The 25,129-nt window shown below is 37.8% G+C and overlaps 1 protein-coding gene across 1 annotated transcript in view; it reads right to left on the reverse strand.

The window, feature by feature from the left end:
* The window catches only part of stpg2 (sperm-tail PG-rich repeat containing 2), a 72,990-nt gene that overhangs the window by 15,462 nt on the left and 32,399 nt on the right, over window positions 1-25,129 (reverse strand). The window contains exon 11 of the mRNA XM_030143791.1: window positions 2,413-2,575. Coding sequence (XP_029999651.1) covers window positions 2,413-2,575 — 163 coding nt within the window. The remainder of the gene's footprint in view (window positions 1-2,412; window positions 2,576-25,129) is intronic.

Raw genomic sequence — 25,129 nt, forward strand, 5'->3', positions numbered from 1 at the left:
GAGGGGGAAAAAAACATACTGTACACAAGCAAAAACAATAGTGCCAAAGATTGTCAGGAGGGCAGCATAAACTAAACCATATATGAGGCCTTGGTGAAAAGGTGGCTCTCAGGAGTTTTTGGACAGTCACAATAGATGCAGCATTGTAGATCTGGGCCAGGGTAAAGGGTCAGAAAAGGTCTGACAAGTACTGAGGGCAAGGGCATGAAGGGATGTAGAGACGAGGAGGAGGATTCAGTATGAGATACAGGACTTGAATGGAAGCCAGTGACGGTGGATGAGGGTGGGCGTGATGTGCTGCCAGGACTTTGTGCGAGTGAGAACCCTGGCAGCTGAGTTCTGCTTATGGACTCTAGGGGTTGAATTCAGTGCACAAGAAGTTTCTATATAAAAATGGAAGAAAAGCCCATTACAGGTCTAACATGGTTTTACAGTAAGACAGCTGGTCTGACCCAATGGCAAACTTCAGCTGCCAAGAGAAGTTGAAGGAATTTCACCAAAAAAAAAAAAAAAAAAAAAGATCATATTAGGTACATTTCCATCAACTGGTTTGGACAGACTAAACTAAGCTACATAGTGTTGTCTCACCAGTAGGCAACAGTACAGGTTACATTAAATGCAGTACATACAGCAGAGGAAGTAGAAGTTTCTATTGTGGTTTTCCATCTAAAAAAGCTGAGATAGTTGTTTTTGGATGAGACAGAGGGATGCTTTGGGCTCTTCATCAGACCAGTGGATATGCTGCTACCATCTTCCATGAATTCACACTTAATAAGAGAAAAGAAAAGAAAGACGCTAGGGAAACAGCTGATCAATTGTTTGTTTAGTGTTACATCAGAACTTACTCGCAAGGTGTTTGTGTATAAAATAAATGAGGAATGGTAGACTGCTTCTAGCAAATATATTTATAAAATTGAGATGGTTTCTGATTAAAACCATTCACAGATCAAAACTGTTTACAGAAATACAGCTACATACCAAAACGACCCAGCTCCTTAAAAAAAAATATTATAAATACCATGATACAAAGTTTATAGATCATTATAAAAACCACTTTCAGTCTTTTTCAGGGACTTGGAGTATTCATGTGGTGAAATACAGAATAGTTAAATGCTCTGTATTCCCAAAAATGTGACTGCAGACGACCAACCATAATGAGGAATATAGTGTTTCTTAATGTACAGTTACATAATAATGTCTAAATTATTGTATGTGTGTGCGACGATATGCACATTTCACTTCGAGTACACATTCCACTCTGTGCATTTGCCTATCCAAGTGTGTGTGTGTGTGTGTGTGTGTGTGTGTGTGTGTGTGTGTGTGCGTGTGTGTGAAGAAGAAACTCTTCGGCAAACAGTCCAAATCTATTTATATGCAAATTGGATTTTGGTTAAACGGTTAGGGGTGCCTCATGGGTTGAGTCCCTTGGTAAAATGGGGCTAGTCATAAATTATCCAAGTAAGTCATGAATCTATCAATTTTGAAACAACATTTTTCAATGGGAGTGTAATTGAGGTAAATATTAGGTTAGAGGCCCACAGAGATGGAGCTAATTGGACTGCATCATGTTGAAAGGGTGGAGCTGTACTGAATCCAAATGGTTTTTTATGGATGGATGGATGGATGGATGGATGGATGGATGGATGGATGGACGGGCGTGGGGGGGGCATATGGCACTGATTCCAAATGAATTTTTGTGGATGGATGGATGGATGGATGGATGGATGGATGGATGGATGGATGGATGGATGGATGGATGGATGGATGGATGGATTTATGGATGATGGATGGTCAGACAGGTGGATGGATGGATGGATGATGGATGGATGGATGGATGGATGGACAGGCATGGGGGGGGCATATGGCACTGATTCCAAATGAATTTTTATGGATGGATGGATGAATAGATGGATGGATGGATTTATGGATGGATGGATGGTCAGACAGGTGGATGGATGGATGGATAGATGGATGGACGGGCATGGGGGGGCATATGGCACTGATTCCAAATGAATTTTTATGGATGGATGGATGGATGGATGGATGGATTGATGGATGATGGATGGTCAGACAGGTGGATGGATGGATGGATGGATGGATGGATGGATGGACAAGCGTGGGGGGGGCATATGGCATTGATTCCAAATGAATTTTTATGGCTGGATGGATGGATGGATTTATGGATGATGGATGGTCAGACAGGTGGATGGATGGATGATGGATGGATGGATGGACAGGCATGGGGGGGGGCATATGGCACTGATTCCAAATGAATTTTTATGGATGGATGGATGGATGGTCAGACAGGTGGATGGATGGATGGATGGATGGATGGATGGATGGATGGATGGATGGATGGATGGATGGATGGATGGATGGATGGATGGATGGATGGATGGATGGATGGAATACCTGGAACATTTGAGTCACATTGTTCAACAAATGTATCCCTCGGTGCAGCAGAGAGGAAGCATCTCTGTCGTCTCTTCGCTCCTTCACTTCTGGGCTCTGAGGAGTGTCTCTTAGCCTTCTCAAATGTCCTACAGATATCATACATGTTGGGTGGAGGGGTGTCCTAAGAGGAGAGGAGAAGAGAGGAGAGGAGAGCAGAGGAGAGGAGAGGAGAGGAGAGGAGAGGTTATGTATTTCCTCATGTTTCAGTGTTGCTGTCTTGTTTGATTGACAGCCTTTGGGATAATCATTCAAAAAGTGAAAGTAAGTTAAACCAGATGAGAAATAAATGAGAATACAGTATAGATGGGTTAATGTTATTAATATGCATCATTCATTGATTATCTTCGTTTCTTTTCTCTCTTTATTTCCAGCCTTTGTAGTGAAGTAACATCACCAGGTTGTGTGTGTTTTTATCTTGTACGGACAACACAACCCTTAAAGCAGAGGCGGCTGCTGGTTTTAAAACAGGGGAAGCTCATCTTAAGGCTCCATCATAAAACTTGTCGTATTACAGCAAAGCAATTGAAAATAAAAGAAATGCTTAATTGAGACTGTTATGCTTTATCTATACCATAAAACCACAGCAACACACATTGACAGGTGTATGACCTGACCCTTTTTCTCTTCAGCTGATGTAGTCACGGCACTTTGGTAAACCACCTCTCTTCCACTGCTATCCTCCTCTATCCACATCAGACTGAACTCCAATGTGCTCCAACGCTGGTATGTTTCAACATTGCTGTCAGTCAAAACGGGTTCCGCCTTTCGGACCAATACCCACTCTTTCAAACAGTTCATCCAATCCAGCGTCCAAAGTCCAGCATCCTGGCCCACCTACAGACCCATTCACCCCCAGAGATGCTGAACGTCCATCGGGGGGGGGGGGTGTGGGTGGGATGATTTTATGCATTTAGCCAATGACCACCATGCTTCCCTGCAGTACAAAAAACAGCTCGGTGCTGCATCATAGACTCCCCATTTACGCTCGATGTCAATGGGGAATTCAACAGTGTAGGCTACTGATACGAGAATGTATCAGGGAATTCGCAACAGAAAGCAAACGATAAACAGCTGACCAGAACGACATAGCCATAAAATTAAGTGCATGCTATTTTGCAATTGCAAATGCAATTTTAACCCTTTTTAGGGCACTTATTGAAATACTCTGAAATTCTAAATTTAAACCATAGTGTGTTATTGGACATCGTCATCTACGTCCTCTTGCCTCAAAACATCTGAGCAGCACTTGCTAAAAAGTAAACACATGCAATAAAACAACTGTTATAAGGTCATAAATGGACAAAAATCAATCATATTCATTATTTACTGCAGGGGTATCAAACATGCGGCCCAGGGGCCAAAACTGGCCCACCAAAGGGTCCAATCCAGCCCGTGGGATGAATTAGTGAAATGCAAAAATTACAGACATTAACAATCAAGGATGTTGAAATGAAGGTCAGTTCGATCTGAAGTGGGTCAGACCAGTAAAATCCTATCATAATAAACTAACCATAATGAAAACCACAAATTTTTCTTTGTTTCTGTGTAGAAAAATGTAAAATTAAACAAAACTGTTTGCATTTACAGAGTAGGCTTTTACAAAAATGTGAATAACCTGAAATGTCTGAGGACAATTCAGTGTAATTATACTAATATTCTGCCTGTTGTTAAATGTTTTGTGTATTTCTAGATCGACTGTAAGTTGTAATGAACACATGAAAATGAGAAGCTGAGGCCAAATAATGGCATAAATTGTTAAAACTGCATTTTTTTTTCTTAATAAATTTCATTTTGTTCACAGTTGTTCATGTTTGTAATTTTTTTTTAAAGGTTAGTTTGTAAATGTAAACATTTTGATAATATAATTTCACTCTAAAACACAGAAGTTAGACATGTGAATTTTGGAAGTGACATCATTTCTATATTATCATGTTATTATTTTAATGGTCCGGCCCACTTCAGGTCATATTGGGCTGTATGTGGCCCCTGAACCAACATGAGTTTGACACCCCTGATTTACAGGTTCAAAATATCTAGAAAATCTCTCTGAATCAGTGTATCGCATTAGAAAAAACCAACATGCTTCTGGACCTCACTGAGGCATGGGATTGGCCCCACATTTAATGTTTGAGGAAATTACCAAAAATAGTCACTTGTATATGTAATTCATGTCTTTATTGTAAATTCAACAGTGCAATTCATTCCTAAAATGTTAGGGGAAGTTCAGCTTCCCTTGGTGTCTCAAAGCAATTGCTTAAAGGAAGTCTTTTGCTAGCCCCTTAGTAGTTTCACAGCAGCAGTTGTCTTCTCCACTGACTTCTTATTTCTTTCCTTGGCCTCGTGATTTTTTACCTTCAAGGTCAAAGAAAAGCGTTGAGAAAAAGGACAAAGGGAAGGCATGTTTTATTTTTTTATTTAACCACAAATAAAGGCCCCCTCTTCTCAATTCCATGTCTTTCCCAGCAGAGGAGTCAAGGCGAGGACAGAGGAGCCATGGCAACGTGCATTTGACAAGTGCCATCCTTGTCTCTGAGATGTCATTTTAAATAGACTTTGGTAAAATATGATGAGTGGAACAGATGCATTACTTGGCTGTTACTTTGTCACAATGCAAGGCCCTATTTTATGATCTCAGATGTCCGTATAGAACTTACAGTCGCAGAAAAAATTATTAGACCATCAAAAGTCATCAAAAACAATGGTTGTGCAATCAAGTGCTAACTCCTGTGTGTATCATGTGACTAAAACAGACAGAGAAGAAAATATGGAATTCCTAAAAGCACTGTTTTTGGCAGCACAATGCCATAACTATGGATGTAAGTGATTTTGGTTATTATCAAGAAAACATGGAAAATGGTTAGATATCAGCTCTGAAATTAAACTCTTATGAGCTATTTCATCATATTTGCCCACACAAATGTACCTTTAGTTGTACCAGGTGTTAAAATGAACACAAAATTGAAGAAAATAAGGGTGGTCTAACTGTATGATTCCCTTTTAATTCAATTCATAACGTGGCATAATGTCTCACTTGACATATGGCTGTCATGTTCTTTTTTTTTTCTCAACACACACCAGTTTAATCACACCTTCATTCATTTTAAGTCCTGCTCCTGCTGTGGTTTATATAATCCACATGTGTCACATCATGGGTCTGATCGCTGCCAGGACTTGTCCATAGCCAACCTCCGCAGTCATCTGTCCTCTATGTGCGTTTTAGACAATTGAGAAATCCTTCAAGATGCTGCACCGAGATCGATTTCCAGGTCACAATAGAGCATCAAGGAGTCAAGGTGAAAATAGCGAATTGAGAAGAGCCTCCAGCGTCACCCTGTTATATCTCCGGCTCACTGCCAATGTCTGACTATGTTCACAATTGAAAGATACACGTTCTGAAGCATCGTTATTATGTCACACAACTGACAGGCCCACTTTGTAACAGACACACGTTCATTAGAAACAACAAATGACCTGTTCACCCATGCATTACCACAACACATTGACAGACTTATTAGACACACATTCATGAATGAATATCAGTGTGGAGACGCAAGGACATACATGTCACATTATCTACATGCAAATTCAGTCAAACACACACATGTGGACTACACACAGACATGTTTCCATCACTTTAGGTCACACTGATTAAAATTTCCTGCAGATTTATCCTAACCTTAACCCAACCCTAACCTTAAAACAAGTCTTCGACCTTCAAACGAAATGATTTCCACATTGGAAACCGGTCTTTTGTTCCCCGAAGGCAGCTGAGTCTCCATATGTGACTGTGTAAACACATTTACTTCTTCATAACATAAGAAATAATCACACACACGGACACACACATTGTGGTTAGTCCTCCTTGGCTCAGACGAGAGGCCGCCTCTCATTATGGTGCTCCTCCACAGACGGAGGACTTGCATTTCCAACATATCACAGGTAATTTCAGATAAATAGCCTGCATTTCAAGGCCATTACATTCTAAGTCATTAATGTTTTGCTAATTAAGTGCTATTTCACTGAACATTTACTGTAATGGATCCCATAGACATTAGTTATAGAAATTTGGCTCTGAAAATGGAAATGGGTGATTCGTATTGTCTGGTTGAAAACTTCCACTACCTCTGCTGCAGAGGAATCCAAGTTACTGGGGATTTGTCTTGTCGGTGAGTCTTTGAATAATTGATGGTGAAAGCTGAATATAGCTGCACAATCCATTTATCCTAAACATAGCAGAGCTGTCATTTACTTCAAACTGTCATTTCCCAACTGCTGTTTTCCCCTTCTCCTTCTAGGGTAGCCGTCCATCTTTAATCATTGCTAACCTGCGCCATTTAGCTTTTCATTATAAGCACAGTGGGAGGAAAAGGAGGCAGGCACAACATGTGCACGACAATACAACCTCACACATGTTTACAAAGAGGTAGTCAGTTTACCGGTACACACACACATACAAAGGAGTTCTTGTAAGAAACTGTGGAAATGAGAAGAAGGAAGATGAATTGAAGGATGGCAATGAGAATGTTACTGTTTCTATGGTTTAGTTTGAGCCTTGTTTCATGGCGCATTAGATATACACATAATGACACACACCCACCCACACACCTGTAGTGTCACATCTGTCACAGATCGGTGCAACTGTGTCGAGCAATCATCCTCCAACCTGTGCAACACAATGTGTTCGAACACACCTGTCGAGAAGCCCTATGGTCCATAATTATAACTGGATATGAAGCAAACTACAGCTCCCAGTTGCAGTCATCACCAATTGACAGCAGTCACATTGACATTAATTACACGCTCTCGACATTTAGACAGCTCAATTCTTATCTTTCTGCATACACGCAGTGATACACACAAACACATCTATTCCTAACGATTCTGTCACATCGCCCTTGACTGTCTGAAGAATATCTCAGAGTGCATACATCGAAGATGCCAGATACATACTGGGCAGGCAGACAGTGACACTAAATAACTCAAATTGAATATTGATGTGATGCTAGCACCGGGACAAACTGTCAGACCTGGCAGTATTAGTTTTTAATATAAGCCAAGCAGGGTAATTAAGCTAAAAAAAATAATTTAAAAAAAAAACGTGTTTATTATGGTGAATGCAAAATGTATGACCTGATTTCCATACTACAGTTAGCACTGCTGCAGCCTCATGTCAACCCCAATCATGTGTTGAAACAGGAATGAAACATCCACAGAGGAAACATGTCATCTATTCAAATAATTAACATGTAAAAGTCAGAACTGCAAATAAAATTTAAAAAAACGACTTTCCAGCCTCATGGAAAAATGATAATGTGTATTTCTTCACCTTCAGGATTTATAAAAAAAAAATTAAATATTACTGGAAGAATAGATGCTCTCAAGTTTAATTTTTGCCTGACATTGCTGAAGGACATTTAAATTGATAAAAATGGTAATTTCATCTTTTTGTGAGATTACTGTTGCTAGATTTAAAATAAATTAGCTCCCAAAAACTGCCTAATTTCTCTTTGAAAACTTAAAAAATATCAGCTGTTGACCTTGGATACATCACTTGATGAGTGAATTTAAAGCAACTACTATTTTAATGCTGAGCTGGTTTGGTTTTTCAAATACCTTGATTAAATATTGTATTTTAGTTACATATTTCATTCATGTACAATGCAGTGTATTAAAACTATAAAATGTTAGTAAGTAGTTGTTGACCTCAGGTGGCTGTGTCTCACTGTCATTACAAAACACTATAATACAAAGAATTTAACCTAACAGCTTGTCCTTAAAAGAACCTATTTAACATGAGTTTAAATCAGGTTTCCACATTGAGTTTCTGTGTTATTTAATATTTTATTCGATTTTTAATGACTGGATTTTTCTTTTGTTTTATTTCAATGACTAACTGAAATAAGCCCAATTTCAATTAGTTATTTGAACCTTTTTTATTTTTAGGCAGGGGATAGATTTAATGTCCAGTTTCACCAGCCCCTCATAAGAGTTTAAATGAAACAAAATGAAAACACAAAGTGAGATATTTCTTGTTATTTTATTACAGCCTTTCTTTTACACCATATTCCTTCTCACTAATGACCGCTCAAGTATTCCTGACAATGGCCATACTAACGATGTGCCTCGGTCTGTATAGTGACAGCTTTGACTAATGGCCAGGCATAACACATGAGACGAGCATGCGTGTGTGTGTGTGTGTGTGTGTGTGTGTGTGTGAGAGAGGGAGAGTAGTACCTCCTCATCCCATTCCTCATCCTCTCATTACTCTTAAAACCTTTCATTTATTTCCAGCAGTGCAGAATGCTATTCTCAGACAGTCTATATTTCCATATATCTCAGATCTTTGCAGTAAAGGTAATAGTAGCTGTATTCTGATGTGTTTGCCTGTATGGGTAGGTGTGTGAGACATCTGAGTTATGTATGGGACACAAACAACAATAATGTATTTTTGTATCAATTAAGAACTGAGCATTGTGCAGCATCAGTTAGTTATTAAATTAGTTATTTTCATCCACTCAAGTACAATAGTAATTAATAGTTTGTGATGTAACTTTGGAGCTGACTCTCCATCTGTTTCCATCTGGTAATGTCTAATCCCAGAATTTATGAATGTAGGAAAACATGGACAATATGATGATGGAAGCATTTGTTGTTTTATATAGACATGGAGTCTTTAGGAGTATAGTATAATTAGAAAAATAAATGAAGAACAACTGTGGACAAATGGTAGAGGGTTGGACATCTGTGTTTCAAGACAGGAAATTAGTTTTATAAGTGGTGTACTTTTTTTCTTTAATGGACAAGTCTTCTAATTAGACTTGGGTGAGATCGTGGTCTTAATTTGTCATATGAGGGATTGTACAGATCGTGTCACGAAAAAAAAAATAAATATATAACAGCACTGTCAAAACTTTCCTCCTCAGCTAACATTTGTTTTAAATATGCAGTTTATCAGTGTAATTATGGTGTGTTACAGAGAGAGCTGCACAAACCCATGTGTTTATAGGATTAATGTCATTACCACTAGTTGCTAGACTTGTGAATTTATTGCGTTAATAGGAATGCTTTACCATCTGTCTGATTTTAGTTCGTGTCAACTTGCAGAGTTTGTATAATGTTCTGTTTTGCTGCTAGAGAAGAAATTATGATAAACTGCCATAGGTTTGTCAGCTGTGGGTCCAACTTCTGAACTCCACCATGCAATGAGTCTGATTTATGTAAGGTTAATGTTAGAATTACGCTGAGTGAAAATGTTTTTGATTCATTATAAATGTTCAGCAGGACAAGTTACACCACCATGATCTATGTCATTAACGGAGCCACTGCAGCTGTATGTACAGGAAAAAATGACTCAATGTTTACTTCATCTACATATTGTTGATACTGTAATAATGTCTATACAAAATGATGCAAAAATGCACAGTTTGTGTCAGATAACAACATACAAAGCTATAACATACAGCCTAAACCTAGCAAAAACAGACAAAACAAGTGGTGCCAGCCATAATAAACCCCACCCCTCGCACGTATTGTATCTTATTTTGGCATTATGACATCATGTCTATGCATGTGGTGATGTCAGCATATCAGTGGCCTCTATATATGTGCCAAGTTTGAAGTAAAATGAAACAAAATTGATGTTTTTATAGACATGAAATTTCACCCAGATTTTAAAAATTCATAAAAAATTTTAACTTTGACCTACTTTTCCCAAAATGTAATTACATCTATTCCAGGTCACTGGTAATCTATAAACTCAACTTGGTATGAATTCAACTAATAGTTTTGCTGCTACAGACATGTGAAATTTCGCCCATTATAAGAAAATGGGGAAAAAGAGGATTTAAAAATTCATATAAACGTAAACTTTGACCTACTGTTCCCAAAATGTAATGAGATCTATTCTGGGTCACTGGCAATCTATAAACCAAATTTGGTATGAATTCAACCAATAGTTTAGCTGCTAGAGTGTTAACAAACAAACAAACCGAGCCAAAAACAAGAAGAAAACTTACAGTTTGATTGTAACTTGTGTACATTTTATAAGTCATATAATCTTTTGGCCAAATAACCCAGACGTACTTGTCATACTCTAAACTTGAATAACATAATTACTGCTTTCAGCATGTTGCCCAAAGAAGCCAAAACATCATAAATTGTCAAAGTAATGCTTTGAAATGCTAAAACTACTCTGACCTTCAATTAACCTCAAAGAGTTAGTGTTAAAATTAATTTACTCTTTCTGTTCTGGTGATGAGAAAAAGTTCTACAAACTTAAAAGTAAAGTGTGGCTGTGTTTCACGTCCACTCTGAGTGGCTTCAGATTTCTATTTTAAAAGCAGTATTTCTTTAATGAGTGCAGACGAATCTACCAACTGATCAGTGCAGTCAAATTGAACACATCAAAATATTTTTTCATTTGCTGCTTAATTTTGAGTACATGTGTTACTTTTTTCTTATGTAATAATATAAACTGCTTGTGTTTAAATGAAAAGTGAATGCATTTGTTCACGTGTTTCCCTTCCAGAGAAGACTATCCATGTCATTCTGTATTATAAGCACAGCTGGTGTCTCATCATAGAGTCTGATAACCATCTGTCGGATTTTAGTAGTGGAGGTATGGTTGGTGTCATAAGGCCTTAATGAGGTTTCAGACAGGTCTTCAATATAGACAGAATGACAGAGAGAAACCATATGGGTCCCATTCGCTTCCTATTCACACTTTATAGGCAGCAGTTAGACTAACAGTTTGCCGACAGCTACGGTTTTCTGCTGTGGTTGGTATCCTTTTTTTTTGTATCCTTCTTTCTTATCTTTTCCGAGTACAGTCTTGTTTTTCAATTGCTTTTTCACTGCCCATCACTGTTTTACTTTACTCTTCTATTAAATAAAAAAATGATACCTTTAGTCAGATTAAATTTTTCTTAGTCAGTCAAGTTAAAATCTCAGCTCTGTCTTTTTCTTCATCATTCTTATGCTCTAATATAACAGCTAAATCATTTCACTAGATCTCATGTGGCATTTACATGTGCACTTGATCAGTTAATGTGATTCTGAACCTCCCGAGGATCATCAGCGTGGAAGATTAAGCCGACAGTTAAGACCAAATTGAGTCTAAACCCAGGTCTTTTTAGGCCCATAATTAACTGTGTGCCTCGCTGTGACTGATTTATGAACTAATCAGTAATCTGTCTGTGAAGTTTGGCAGGTTTACAGTCCTTCTTAAACATTAAGCCCACAGCTGGGGCCTTCCTGAACCCCAGCCATTCAGTAGAGGTCCAGAATGCCTGGTTGAGTCCATGCCCAGTCCAGACCTTCTTACATCCTACCGGGCTTTGGCTCTCCCTGTTGTTCCCCTCGATGCCTGCTGGGCTGACTGTCTGTTTGGCTCCTAATATCGTCACCTGCTACTAAACAGCTGTCCATAACCAAACAGTCAAACACACACAGCTGGTGTATAAAACGAAAAGTGCCCATACCTGCATATGGGTGAACACACACACAACTGCACTAAACACACAGCTGCTGGACACAGCTGGCACCCATACTTTGGACAGAGACACGTACATGTAGGCATACGCATGCTGTAAACACTAGACACAGCTGCTTACCACATGTGCCTGCTTTATGCACATGAGGAGCGTGAGAAGAAATAGAAACTGAAAGACCGATCCAGTGACAGAGAGAAAAAATACAAGCTGAATGGTAAGAGAAATAGAAATATGAAAAATAAATGAAGTTGAGAAATCTGATAGATAAATTAAAGCTCAGCCCTTATAATAGGCACAGACAGCATCAAATTAAAGGTCCAGGCATGGTCACATCTTCCATGCACTAATCCAATACAAAAGTGGAAAATACATTTTTAATTTGTTTAAATTTGCTCATCTTTATCCTCTACTGTGCTATAGGTCTACGAGTATTTGCTGACGATTACATTATTCTCAGATAAATAAATACAAATGGGATCCAATCTCTCCAATCTCTCAGACATGAAAGAAGATTTCCAAAGGTAAGTCGATCCAAATCAAATTTGACACACAAAGTATGCAGCCGATGCTATTACTAGACCGAGAAGGTGTTTTTAGAGATAGATAGATAGATAGATAGATAGATAGATAGATAGATAGATAGATAGATAGATAGATAGATAGATAGATAGATAGATAGATAGATAGATAGATAGATAGATAGATAGATAGATAGATAGATAGATAGATAGATAGATAGATAGATAGATAGATAGATAGATAGATAGATAGATAGATAGATAGATACTTTATTCATCCCATAGGGAAATTTACATTTTTTGAAAGGTTTCTCTGTTAATTTACACAAAGTATTGTACAGAAGAAGTTAGTTCAGTGTATTTTACAATTTGACTGTATGTGCTACTTTATTTGCCTAAACATGACATCAAATTTGGATAAAGACTGTCGACACAAAACCAAACAGTCTTCAGTAAATGCCAACTTTTCTAAGCATTAGAGACAGAAGAACAGAGCCAACAAATCAGTAGCTTAGCTTGACTGTCTCCCTGTGACTTTATTTAGGCTGTAGCTTACTCAAGCAATAAATAGTATTTACAGTGACCCAAATGTGTAAATTACTACAAACATGACAGCACTTGGTGATCAGAAAAATTCTTCAAAGGGTATGATTGACACTTCTAGGGCTGCCCCAACCAAACAAATTCCTCGTCAACTAGTCGTTATTAATTACAGCACAAGTCCTCCCCTGTTTGTAATGTTAATTTAATTATCTGAAAATATATAATTTAGGGTTTACTGAGAAAGAGATTTGAGTTCCAAGACAGAGAAGGAACATTACATGAATCACATTGTTTTCACATCTCTCTCTTGCGTTGTTGACATTTTGCAACATTACAGAGTAATAATACAAATGTGTCATATACATACATTAACTCGCTGGTGACATAAGACGCAGTGAAGTTGTAATAATTCTGAATGAATGCCTTGCAGCAATAAACAAGAAGACATTTTGTTACTTTAGTTCCTATTATCCTGTATGTGGCTGTACATACACATAAATACACAGCAAACCAGAGAATTTAACATCTCCAGTAACCACAAACACTGAGATAAGTACAGCATATATTTGTCTAATGTGAGTATGAGTGACCCGGTTAAGTGGCTCATCATCATCTACTTACAGGTTTCCTATGACAAGCCATTTATAGGTTCGGAGGATGATGACTAATAGGTAAATGTTAGCCTCCCTACAAAGTTATTCTTTATTAATAACCACTTGCCACTTCCTGTGGAGTTGATGAGTCTATGATCTTTTCATCCACTGACCTTTGGATAAACTGTTAGTGTTAGATAAAGACTGATTATTCAGTGGCAGGCAACAGAAAGGTACAGAAATATATAATTATCTAAAATGTTAGTCACATGCTTTAAGTGATTTTAATATCACTAAGAGTTTAGAGCCTAAACTTTGGATGAATATAAAAGTCATTAAAAAGAGAGAGAGAGAAAAAAGTTGAGTTTAAGGGTAAAAGAATTTGGCTCCAAAACAAAGATAATGAGGAAGTATCCTAAAGGAGTGATATTTTGCTTTTTTTTAAAAATGGAATTATGCATTTTAAAACATTTCCCTGTGGTCTACAGAAACTGTAAATGCTATGCTTGGGTCTGAATTCTCCATTAATTCAACTCCACAGGTCCATCTTCAACCCTATTTCTGAGTAATGACATGAGAAAGGTCGTTTTGAATGCACATGAGACACTTCACACCCCGCCCCCTCCAGGTTATTGTCTGTGCTGCTCTGTCCTGTTTAACCAACAAGTGATCATTTTAGGCTCAAAGTTTGGACATATTTTCAGTATGGACTACGACCACTGCTGCTGACAAACAGTTATGTCGTACTCAGAGAAATGTTTGTCTGAAGTCTTGACCTTATATGTGCAAATGTCGTGACATAACTAATTAAAGACGTAACAAATTAAGCAGTAATTAAAACAGGTTGTAGAAATCCACAAAATTTTTGCCAAAATGAACATACAGATAGCTTTGCAGCACCTGAAGGGTTCAAATTCAAACTTTTTGAACTATTAGGGTCCAAATACACAAATAAATGAACCAAAGACTAATAAAAGTGGGTTTAGCAAAATATGACCCCTTTAAAGTTGTAGCTCCGGATCCTATAGACTTTCACTGGACTTCCCTGTAAAAGAACAAGCGAAGTAACTATTATCTAGGAGCAATCCTGGTCTCATCAGTATCATTTGGAGCCTCTAATAAATGATCTTGTGGTCCATCTTCTGTTAATAAGATCTGAGGCCAAACAGAAGCTTATGCCGTCTGCCGTGTCAGGCTTTGATTGACAGGTCTGTATGACAGCTTGCTCACTTACCAACCTGGACTTTTGGAGTTTCGGTTTACTTCATAAAAGGGTCTGATCAAGCGGTAAATCGTGGACACATTTCATGTTCAACAGTCTCTGTCATGTAAGCAGAGTAACTTATATGCATGTATTAGTAGGTATTTATAAGCACTTTAACATTATGCATAACAAAATTTGGGGAGATACAATTTTTAGATGAAAAATGTCAAATTACTGCTCGGTAACACGTGGACTTGAAACGGACATCAATTTTTTTAGGTTTACACAAACATTCAAAACATGCAGTTCTCGACAGAAACTGATATCAACTATCGGACAAAACCTTTTAGATATTATGTTCAACTATGATGAAAATACATTTTGGAGTAAAATATTGAAATGTTTCTGTTTTATTGACATGAGAATGCGGTAACACGTGGACAGGCTGCCATAGTAACACGTGGTCGACTCTTTACCATTGTATGTATCACCCAAAATGTTGACTTATTTTTTAAAACAAGCCAAATATAATCACAATGCTTTATTTAATGTATTTAATACTAACACAGTATTATTTACAACTTCTGGTGGTCCATACTGGTATAGGTAGATAGGTAAAGAGTAATTTTTCTGTAACATTTCACAGATAGTCTTTTTAAATGTGACGGATTCAATAAATTTTCAAATTTTTAGATATAATTTTTAGCTATAGTGTAAAAAGTACAATCGATAAAATCGGTTGTAACTTTTTTTCTACAAGTAGTATTTTAAAACGAATAACAGTTACATAAAATAGAGATCTTTAGCTAAAAAAATGAGCCCACTTGAAAAATGATGTGTGCAAATTTACTTTTTCATGTTGATGTTCACTTTGGCTTGATCGGACCCAAACCTATTTTTTTCCATTGCAGATATCTCCACTGTAGCTGAAGTTAAGAGGTTCCACTATAATAAGTGTAAAATGAGTTTGTAATACAGTGCTTGATGAGGTCTACTGTTTTAGTAAGCAGTAAATTGGTACTTAGCTTTAGCTCACCTCTGACTCCTCGGGCTCTTGTAGTTATGTAATTTTGTCATAATATGCTCTTTTCTGCCTCCTAAAAGCCATCATGGAGAGAGCCAAAATGCAAAGTACTGACTTCGAAATAACATACTACACATGAACAGGTGATGTCAGAGTGCCTCATACATAAAATTAAATATTCACATAGAAAAACACTATTAAAAGTTAAGTTGTGTAAGTGTTAAGTGTGTTATTTGGAAACTGATCACCAGTAACTTTTATATTGTAAGTACGTGTAGACACATTAAATAACACCATCCAGCTTTCCAATACAGCCTGCAAATAAATGTAATATGGTTTCTACTAAGGCACTGACTGGAGTCACATGTGAGTGCAGTGAAAAATCATGTAATGTTTATCCAACCTTTCTTGTAAAACGTCTTTCATTCTGAGTCACAGTCTGTTTTTGAGGAAGGGCTGTTTTTCAGTTGACTTGTTTTATAATAGTAAGACAGCAGGGAGGTAACAATAACCAGGACTTCACAGCAAGAGAGGAAAGGAAGGAAAAGAAGAAAAAGATTTTCACCAAGCGTATGTGATGTTCTCCTCCAAGCAATAACTTAGAAGGCATCCACACATCATAAAACCTGAAAGTGCTTCACAGACAAGTTCTCCATCTGTGCCCCAACACACATTTAAAACTAACTTTCCCTCCCCTCTCACTTCTCTCTGTCTCCTCCTCTGCTGCTCATGCATGTATCCTCATTTTCCGCATTTATTTCTGTCGCTGACGTTTTCCTCTCTACATCACCTCTGCGTTCACTGGCTGTCAATGCATGTTTCAGTGAATTGAGACATATTTTAAGCAATGCACCAATGTTAAAGATGTTACCATAGTTTTCTTTAGGTATGAATGAATTAATCTGTATCTTTCCCTCTCACGATAGGTAACTGATCTTACAACAACTTCATTAAGAACAGGCTTTCATAATATTAGAACTAAAGACAAATGAGATAAGATGGTGTGTGGAGTAGTACAATGAATAATACACCAAAATAATGGGGTATAAGATCCCAGTGTGCTGTGATGTAATGTATTTGTGTAACTTGTCTGATGGAAATGTAATGGGAAACGACATATACTTGATTAAGGCTGTCTTTTGTACGCCCGAGTTGGATGGACAGATCTGGCATGTAGTCTGAAACATTGGTATTCTTTTATTTATAAATGTATCCTAAGTCTGCTTCCATCATATTTGGTGGTCTACATTTGTTGGAATGACTTGAATAATTACAGTCTCCGGTCCCAGTTTTTGTTATCTTTACATATTCCAAAAGTCAGACCAGAACAGGGAAAGAAAGCTTTTAAATACTCTGCCCCCATTGCCTGGAACAACCTACAGAAGGACATTAAACTGAAGGAATTGGCCTCTTTAAGTCATTTTAAATCCATGGGAAAAGGACAAATGTGGGTGTAGACGTTTTTCTAATTGATTGAATTGGGTTTGGTTTTGAGTTGCTTTTAAGGAACATTGTTGTTACAATTTTAGTGCCTTTTAAAATAATGGTGATGTTTAATATGTATGTCCTTATCAGTTTTAAGTTTGTTTTTATTACTGACTTTCATTGTGTTTATGTATATTAGTGTGGATGTATGGCTGTGATTTCCATTTTGTGAAACTTCTCCTGCTGCTGCTGCTATCTTGGCCAGGACACTCTTGAAAAAGAGATTTTCAATCTCAGTGAGCTTTTTTTCCTGGTTAAATAAAGGTAAAAAAAAAAAAAAAAAAAAGAAAGTACTTTTAGTGGCTTGCAAAAAAGCTATTACAAGGAACTGGGGAAAGACAGAACCACCAACAAAGGACCAATTGATCACAATCATTGAAGGAATATATACAATGAAAAAACATAACTCACAAACTGCGACTACAGCAAACACAAATGGACAAAAAATGGAATAAATGGACTGACTACAGAACCCAGAATGATGGAAGGACTGAATAATGTGAATGTAATGTCGTGTAGTGTACCCAAGCAAGGTTTGTTTGTTTGCTTTTTTGTTGTTTTTGCTGATTATGTGTTTATAAAATTTCTATAAAAACTTAAGTGAGAAAAAAAAAAAAAAAAAAGATTGTTCAAGCTTACATTACAATGTCTCTTCACGGGCACAATTTCAACTCACACAAAAGATACAGGGTGTCACTTTCCATTAGGCAAATTGTTGTTAAATGAGTTAAACACATTCAGCTATGGGTGAACATAATCACCCAATGACCTCTCCTGTAGCACCACCCTTGGGACCAACAGCACGTCCAAGTAAAATCAATAGTATGTTGTACGCTACACTACAATACTGTGAGAGGTCAGGAACACTGCAGCCTGTTAATGGCTGCTAGTGAAAATGAAGACTTAACTCTTGTGCTTTCATCTCTTTTTCCTTTTTCTTTGCCCCATCCACACACTGCCACCCACCACCTGTCTATGATATCAGCTGACCAGACCACTGTACGACCAGACCATTAGATTTCTCCAAGATCCTTCGAGCTGTTTTGAACTTTGATCTCAGTTATATTCCGCAGTAAAAACACATTCAGACGCCCACATGTTCTCTAATGGAGAACAATTTAACATCAATTTTAAAACAGGGAAATAAAATAAAAGCCAATACAAGGGTTCTTAAGAGAAATATTCTGTAAATATTTCTTAAAAAGTACTGGACAGGCAGTTTTTACTTCAGACCATTTTTTCATCTGAAAGGTAAATCCATTCTGAAACATGTGGCAGATCACAGACCAAAACTGTATTTAAAGTATTTAAATATATTCTACACGCTATTTTTAAAGGGAACCTTGATTCAAGGTCCTATTTGATTCTTTTCTATGTTTCACTAACACGGTCTATTCAAGGCCTGTGGTGGGAGACTGTGTTGTTTGCCTAGTTTACATCTTTTAATGAATCACATTAATTTTCAGGTGCACCAGAAGCACAATGGAGCAAAATAGTGTCATGGAGAAGTTGATTTGGTGAATTATCCGCATGTGTGGAAGTGTACGTAGCATGTGGTGTTAAAATGACTAAATCCCTGCAAGTGAAACCACCATGTAAAAAAAAAAAGATGAGCATCTCTGTCAAAATGTGTCATTTTTTTTGTGTAGCTGCTGCCGGGGGGTTGTTGATGTTCTGTCACAGAGTGAGGGGGACTTTGAGAATGGTAACACATGGTAACCTTACAGCATGAAGGAGAAGAACGCTGATGAAAACAGTCGCTCAGTCACAAATTATACCAGCAGCAGAGAACATCTTGTGAGCCAGACCAGTGATACTGAGCTCTATTGAGACCTGTCATAAGTCACAAATGAATACACACGGTGCCCTTAATGAATCACTTAGACTGTGTTCAAACAGACATTAGTGCTGCATGGATCGGTATCTTCTTTTTATGCCTCCACTCAGGAGTTTTTACCTGGATTACCAGTGCACTGTGTTGTTCAAATATGCAACACATACAGAGACACACTACAGATTACTAGTTAAATAAGATAAATATTTTAATTCCTGAAATGTATTGTGACTTATTAGAATTAATTGCTTTTTGATTACTTTCTAAACAAATGTTTGAACCGGTAAGGCTGAAAAGTCGAGTGATGTTCCAGTCTTTTTAGATTTAAGTAAAAAAATATTGCAGAATATTTAGAGCTAAAATGTGGTCTTATTCAGCAACATGTTCCCCTGTCTTGGTGATGCATACGATTGTGACGTTATGTAACTTCTTTCGATTAGCAACTGGAATTCAATGACATATTTTTCTCAGTAACTGGAACTGAATATTACTTATGTTTATTTTGTAATGCACTTATGTAACACAGTTAAAACTGCAGGAGCCAAAATCATGGGGCAAAAACAGCAAAATATGAAAATACACACCATCCTTCTGCAGCTCCCACCTCTCGATCCGAATCCAAAGACTAAACATAAATATAGATGAAACTGACATTGTTTCATATCATTACAGAAACATGAAGCCAGTTTTCCAAGCTTCTGTGTCTGGTAGAATCAGATGAGTGGTCGGTAATTACAGTTGTCAATAATTAACCCGTCTACCTGTCTGAAAACAACAAAATCAGGGCATCGTGGTTTATATTATCTACAGCCTGAAAACACACACCAGGATTAGATACAGAAGACTTGTATCCTCTCAGACTGATGTCAGTGGAATATTCAATTACAGTATGCAGAAAATTAATTATGGAATTTTTGCACTTTTGTAGCACTGCAGCTTTAAAGGTAACTACTTACTCTCTAACATGACAGAGAGCTATAATTGTCTTTTTATTTTTGTTTTTTTGTTTACCATGTGTCTGACCAGTTGGTGGATTACAAGCAGAAGAAGCGTCCATTCATTGTGTGGGCATGTTGCTCCTGAATAGCTGCGCAAAAATAATCAAAATAATGTTTTATGTTGAGACGTAAAAGGGTAGAGAAACAGATAATGCATAAAGGGCATTAAACACTCAATTAATCCCAAAGCACACTTAAGACTGCAGCCTTCCAGACACCTAGAGCTGACACACTTCACACCTGTCACTGACAAACCAGTCCAAGAGACCATCTCCAATTTGAGTTCAGCCACATGTTGCCTCGATGAGTTGCCCACAAGATTTCTAAAATCTGTGCTGAGCAGTTTCTTATTGAAGTTCACTCATTTAGTTAACATGCTGTGAAACTGCTGTCATTAAGCCTCTCCTAAAGAAGACCAGTCTTGATACCACAGTAGTGAACAACTATCAGCCCATATCAAACCTGCCGTTTTTAAGTAGAGTCCTTGACAAAGTTGTTTACCAACAGCTCTCTGACTTTCTTCTGCTGAACAACTGCTTTGATGATTTCCAATCAGGTTTCAGGCCCCATCACAGCACTGAGATTGCTCTTATCAAGGTAACAAATGACATCAGTCTGAACACTGACACAGGTAAAGTAACAGTCTTAGTCCTGCTGGATCTGAGTGCTGCATTTGACACAGTTGATCATGTGATCTTGTTACAGAGATTAAAGGACTGGGTAGGCATCTCTGATCCTGCCCTGAAATGGTTCAAGTCCTATCTTGAGGACAGGAAGTAGTTTGTTCAAATCGGAAGCTGTAAATCAGACCAAATGGCAGTGACCTGTGGGAGCTCCCAGGGGTCCATCCTGGTACCCCTCTTGTTCAGTCTTTACATGTTGCCCATCAGCTAGTTAATACCCAGTGATAATGTGTCCTACCACAACTATGCAGCCGACACTTGGATTTACAACTTTCTGCAACTAAACTCAGACAAGACTGAAGTCATTGTCTTTGGCCCACAAAAACCAAGAGAATGTGTCAGCAGTCATCTGAAATCTCTTACTTTAAAAGCTAAAAATCAGGTTAGAAATCTAGGGGAAATAATGGACTCAGACCTAAACTTTAACAGCCACATTAAATCAAAAACATCATCAGCCTTTTACCATCTCAAAAACACTGCCAGAATCAAAGGTTTACTGTCTAAACCAGACTTATCCATGCTTTTATCTCTAGCAGGTTAGACCACTGTGACGGCCTTCTCACTGGACTCTCTAAACGAGTTGTAAGACAGCTGCAGTACATCCAGAACGCTGCTGCTCAGGTCCTGACTAGAACCAGGAAGTATGACCATATTAGTCCTGTGCTCAGGTCTCTGCACCGGCTTCCTGTTGCTCAGAGAATAGACTTTAAAACAGCTCTGCTCGTTTATAAGTCTCTCCATGGTCTAGCACCAAAGTACATCTGTGACATGTTGGTCCCATATGAACCATCTCAGACCCTGAGAACCTCAGGGACTGGTCTTCTGCTGGTGCCCAGAGTCAGGACCAAACAGGATGAAGCTGCGTTTCAGTTCTATGCAGTTAAACTCTGGAACAGTCTTCCTAATGACGTGAGACAGGCCTCGACTCTGACAGTGTTTCAGTCCAGGCTGAAAACAGCTCTGTTCAACTGTGCATAGAACAACTGAAAGGGTTCTATTTGCACTCTTCTCTTACTTTATTATAATGGATTATTATTTATGTGTTATTACTTACGTTTTAATTGTACTGTGTGTTTTTAACTTGTCTCTTTTCCATTTTTCTAAAACACTGTGAATTGCCCTGTGTATGAATTGTGCTGTACAAATAAAACTGCCTTGCCTATAGGTAAACAGTTTCTGGATAAGCAGAATCAAAACTACGCACTGGAAAACTGGCTGAGTGGTGAGAGAAAAATAAGCATGATTGCATGTAATTTGGCTTTTCATAAACAGATATCAGAGAACAAATGAAAGAGAGTGGGCAGGGTAAAGTAGAAGCACAAAGAAAGAAAAAAAGCTCTTGTCAGACAGAGTAGGCAGTACAGCTACTAGATATGACAGCAACTCTGTCCCCTCCCCCGTACACATAACCCTCACTCCCCACCTCCCAACCCTCCGTCAAATCTTCCTATCTATCACATTTATGAATTGTTCTGGAGAATATTGAGTAGGGCATGATGGGAGTGTTACTGTCTGAAGCCTGGGGGTGTAAGTGTCATTAAGCACTTCTTCCTTGTTCAGTCACTTAATTGTGCATGTGTGTGTGTTTGGTATGTTTAAACACTCGTGTGCGTCGAAGGGATGCATGTCTGTTTGCTGTATGTACATCCCCGGTGCCACTGAATGAGTTTAAGTGTATTTATGTACGTATCGCCACATTTTCGAGTGAGCCACTTTCTCTACATGTGCACTTGTGTGTGCATGTGACCACACTTGAATTCTCACAGGGACTCACATCATCATCATTACCCTGACAGCTGACAGTAAAATCCATATCAAATCTATAACTCCATTTTCCTGTTTTTGTTCTTTCTTTCATCACCCCGTTCCCTTGTCTCCCATAAATAGAGGCTGCACCATGACATGCCATTAGCTGTCCGTGGATATATCATAAAAATGCAATGAAACACAGAGACAAAAAGTCAATATGTGACAAACCCTGGCCTGCTGCATATTTTCCTATTCCAGATACTTCAAGAATATCTTGCCCATCACATTACCTCTACACAACTGTCACACGCTATGTCTGACTCGCTGTATTTTATATTTATTTTTCATCTTCTCTCTCTAGAGCCAGAGACAGACTTCATCTCATTACTGTGTCTTTCTTTCGTTTTTGTCTACATTATTTTCTTCCCTGCTCTCTGTTGTCATCCTCTTTGTCTCTGAATCTGTCTCACCATTTCCCCCAATCTTCAGTCTCTCTGTCAATCTTATCTCCCTTATTCTTAGTATAATTCCACCTCCTGGATTTTGGTTATTTGGTTCATTTTGTCCTCTGCCGAGCAGGGGGTTGATGCTGCTCTTCAGTTTGATAAATGTATGTTTAGCAAACACTCTAATTATCTCAACCAGAGCTAATAGGATAGATAATTACATATTATACAGAAGCTCTCGCCCTTATTCTCTTTTTCTTGCTTTCATTCCCTCCCACTGTCTCCTACATTCCTTTTAGTTTCATCCCTCCCTTCTTTCTCTCTCTCTCCTGTTCCCTCTGTGTACTATCTTTTTTTCTTGATGCAATATGGTGTTTTTCCACTTGTCATTGGCATTAATGAGGTTTCCCTTGAATGCGTCAGGCCTTGTGAATGATGTCTTGCCTGTGTCATAGCAAAAGAAATACCAGACACTAGCTCCTGAATGTGATTTTTCTTTTATATATGACATTTATGATGACAACTGGCACCACTAACAGGTAGGCAGAAGAAAAGCAGTGAAGGCAGACAATTCACAGTCTTTATATTCTCTACTTACACCACAGTGTTGCATTTTTCATTGACATGAACCTATAGAGGTGCCTGTACAGCAACACCTGACACTGATGTATAATTTAGTTTTGGTTTTTTTTACCTTTAAATCAATGTATTTATGACAAATATACCTTTACATAACACTCCTCTAACAATGCCCAGATATAATGTACAGGCAACTGGACAATGAGTAACTATACGCATATCAATCATTTTGTTTGTTTCCGGAGAATTGAAAGGCACTCTATTACTTTTACAAGCACGAGCTAGGGTTGCAGAGCAAATGGAAATGTCTCCAGTTGTGAAGCACCGTCCTTTTGCCGTTTGTTTTCATTATTATTTTGAACCGTCAGTGTATTATGAATCTTGCTTCCATTCACTGTCAGTGGCACATGTAATAAAAGCCATGTTTTAATATTGCCTGTCTGATTCTATCAAGTCAGTTACACTGAGAAAGGAGAATTATGAAGTGTTGTTCATTGTCAGCGTAGCAGATATTACTGTAGATAAACTGAAATTTGTTTGACTGGCAGAGACATTATTGCTCAGTTACTACATCAGTTTCAAATTACTTACAAAGACCCAACAGACCAGCCTGATCAACAACTTTATATTGTCAAATATTTGAGTTTTCAGACAGGAGAAAATGGAAATAGCTTCTTATTTGCAAAAAATGAGTTTTATTAGGTATCATAAAAGTTCTACTTAACCCATAAAGACCCAGTACTACTTTGATGATAGTTCCCAAATGATTATTTAACCTTTCTTCAGCAGTTTATCACCATTTATTGCAATATTATCTTCTTTGTGTTTTTTTCAGTGAAAATCCTGTATTTTCCTATGTTTAATTTACTAATCATGTAGATGTTAATCAAAGCTCAGATTAAAGTTGAGGGTTATTATATCAGAACCAGAGAAAACTGAAGAAAAACTTAGATGTCAATAGCTGAATATAAAACAAGGGTCTCCATCCACTGTCATTGATCCAACTCCATGGCTTTTACTGGTGAATCAAGGTTGTAGAAGATGAGTGTTTCCACGTTGACTACATAGCCTCTGAACGTCCAAATGGGTCATATCTGATGACCATGAAAAGATGACAAACTGCATTTTACACCAATAATATCCATGGATTGATAGGATTAGTTAATCAAGTTATTAAACATTGTACATCAGTAGATGGTTTTGGACACCAGTGGATGTTTGGGTCTTTTATGTGTTAATTTGCTCCTAAAATCTCAATTTAATAAAAAAAACTTTACTGATTCTCATATGCAACGTTAAGGCTATTTAAATGGCAAAATTAAATATTAACAAAGACGACAATACTATAATAAAAATCCCTTTCATGTACCCCTTCCATTCCACTAGAAATGTTTGGTTGTGTATTTAACTGCAGACATCCAACACTCTGTGTGTATTTTCTTATTGTCTCCTTAATTTGTTGGGTTTAAGATGCTACCTTTGGGCAGTGTTTTTGTACCTCCAGCCAAGTACAGCTTCCTCCTCTTTC

The sequence above is a fragment of the Sphaeramia orbicularis genome, chromosome 9, assembly GCF_902148855.1.
Source record: "Sphaeramia orbicularis chromosome 9, fSphaOr1.1, whole genome shotgun sequence".
Taxonomy (NCBI): Eukaryota; Metazoa; Chordata; class Actinopteri; order Kurtiformes; family Apogonidae; genus Sphaeramia; species Sphaeramia orbicularis.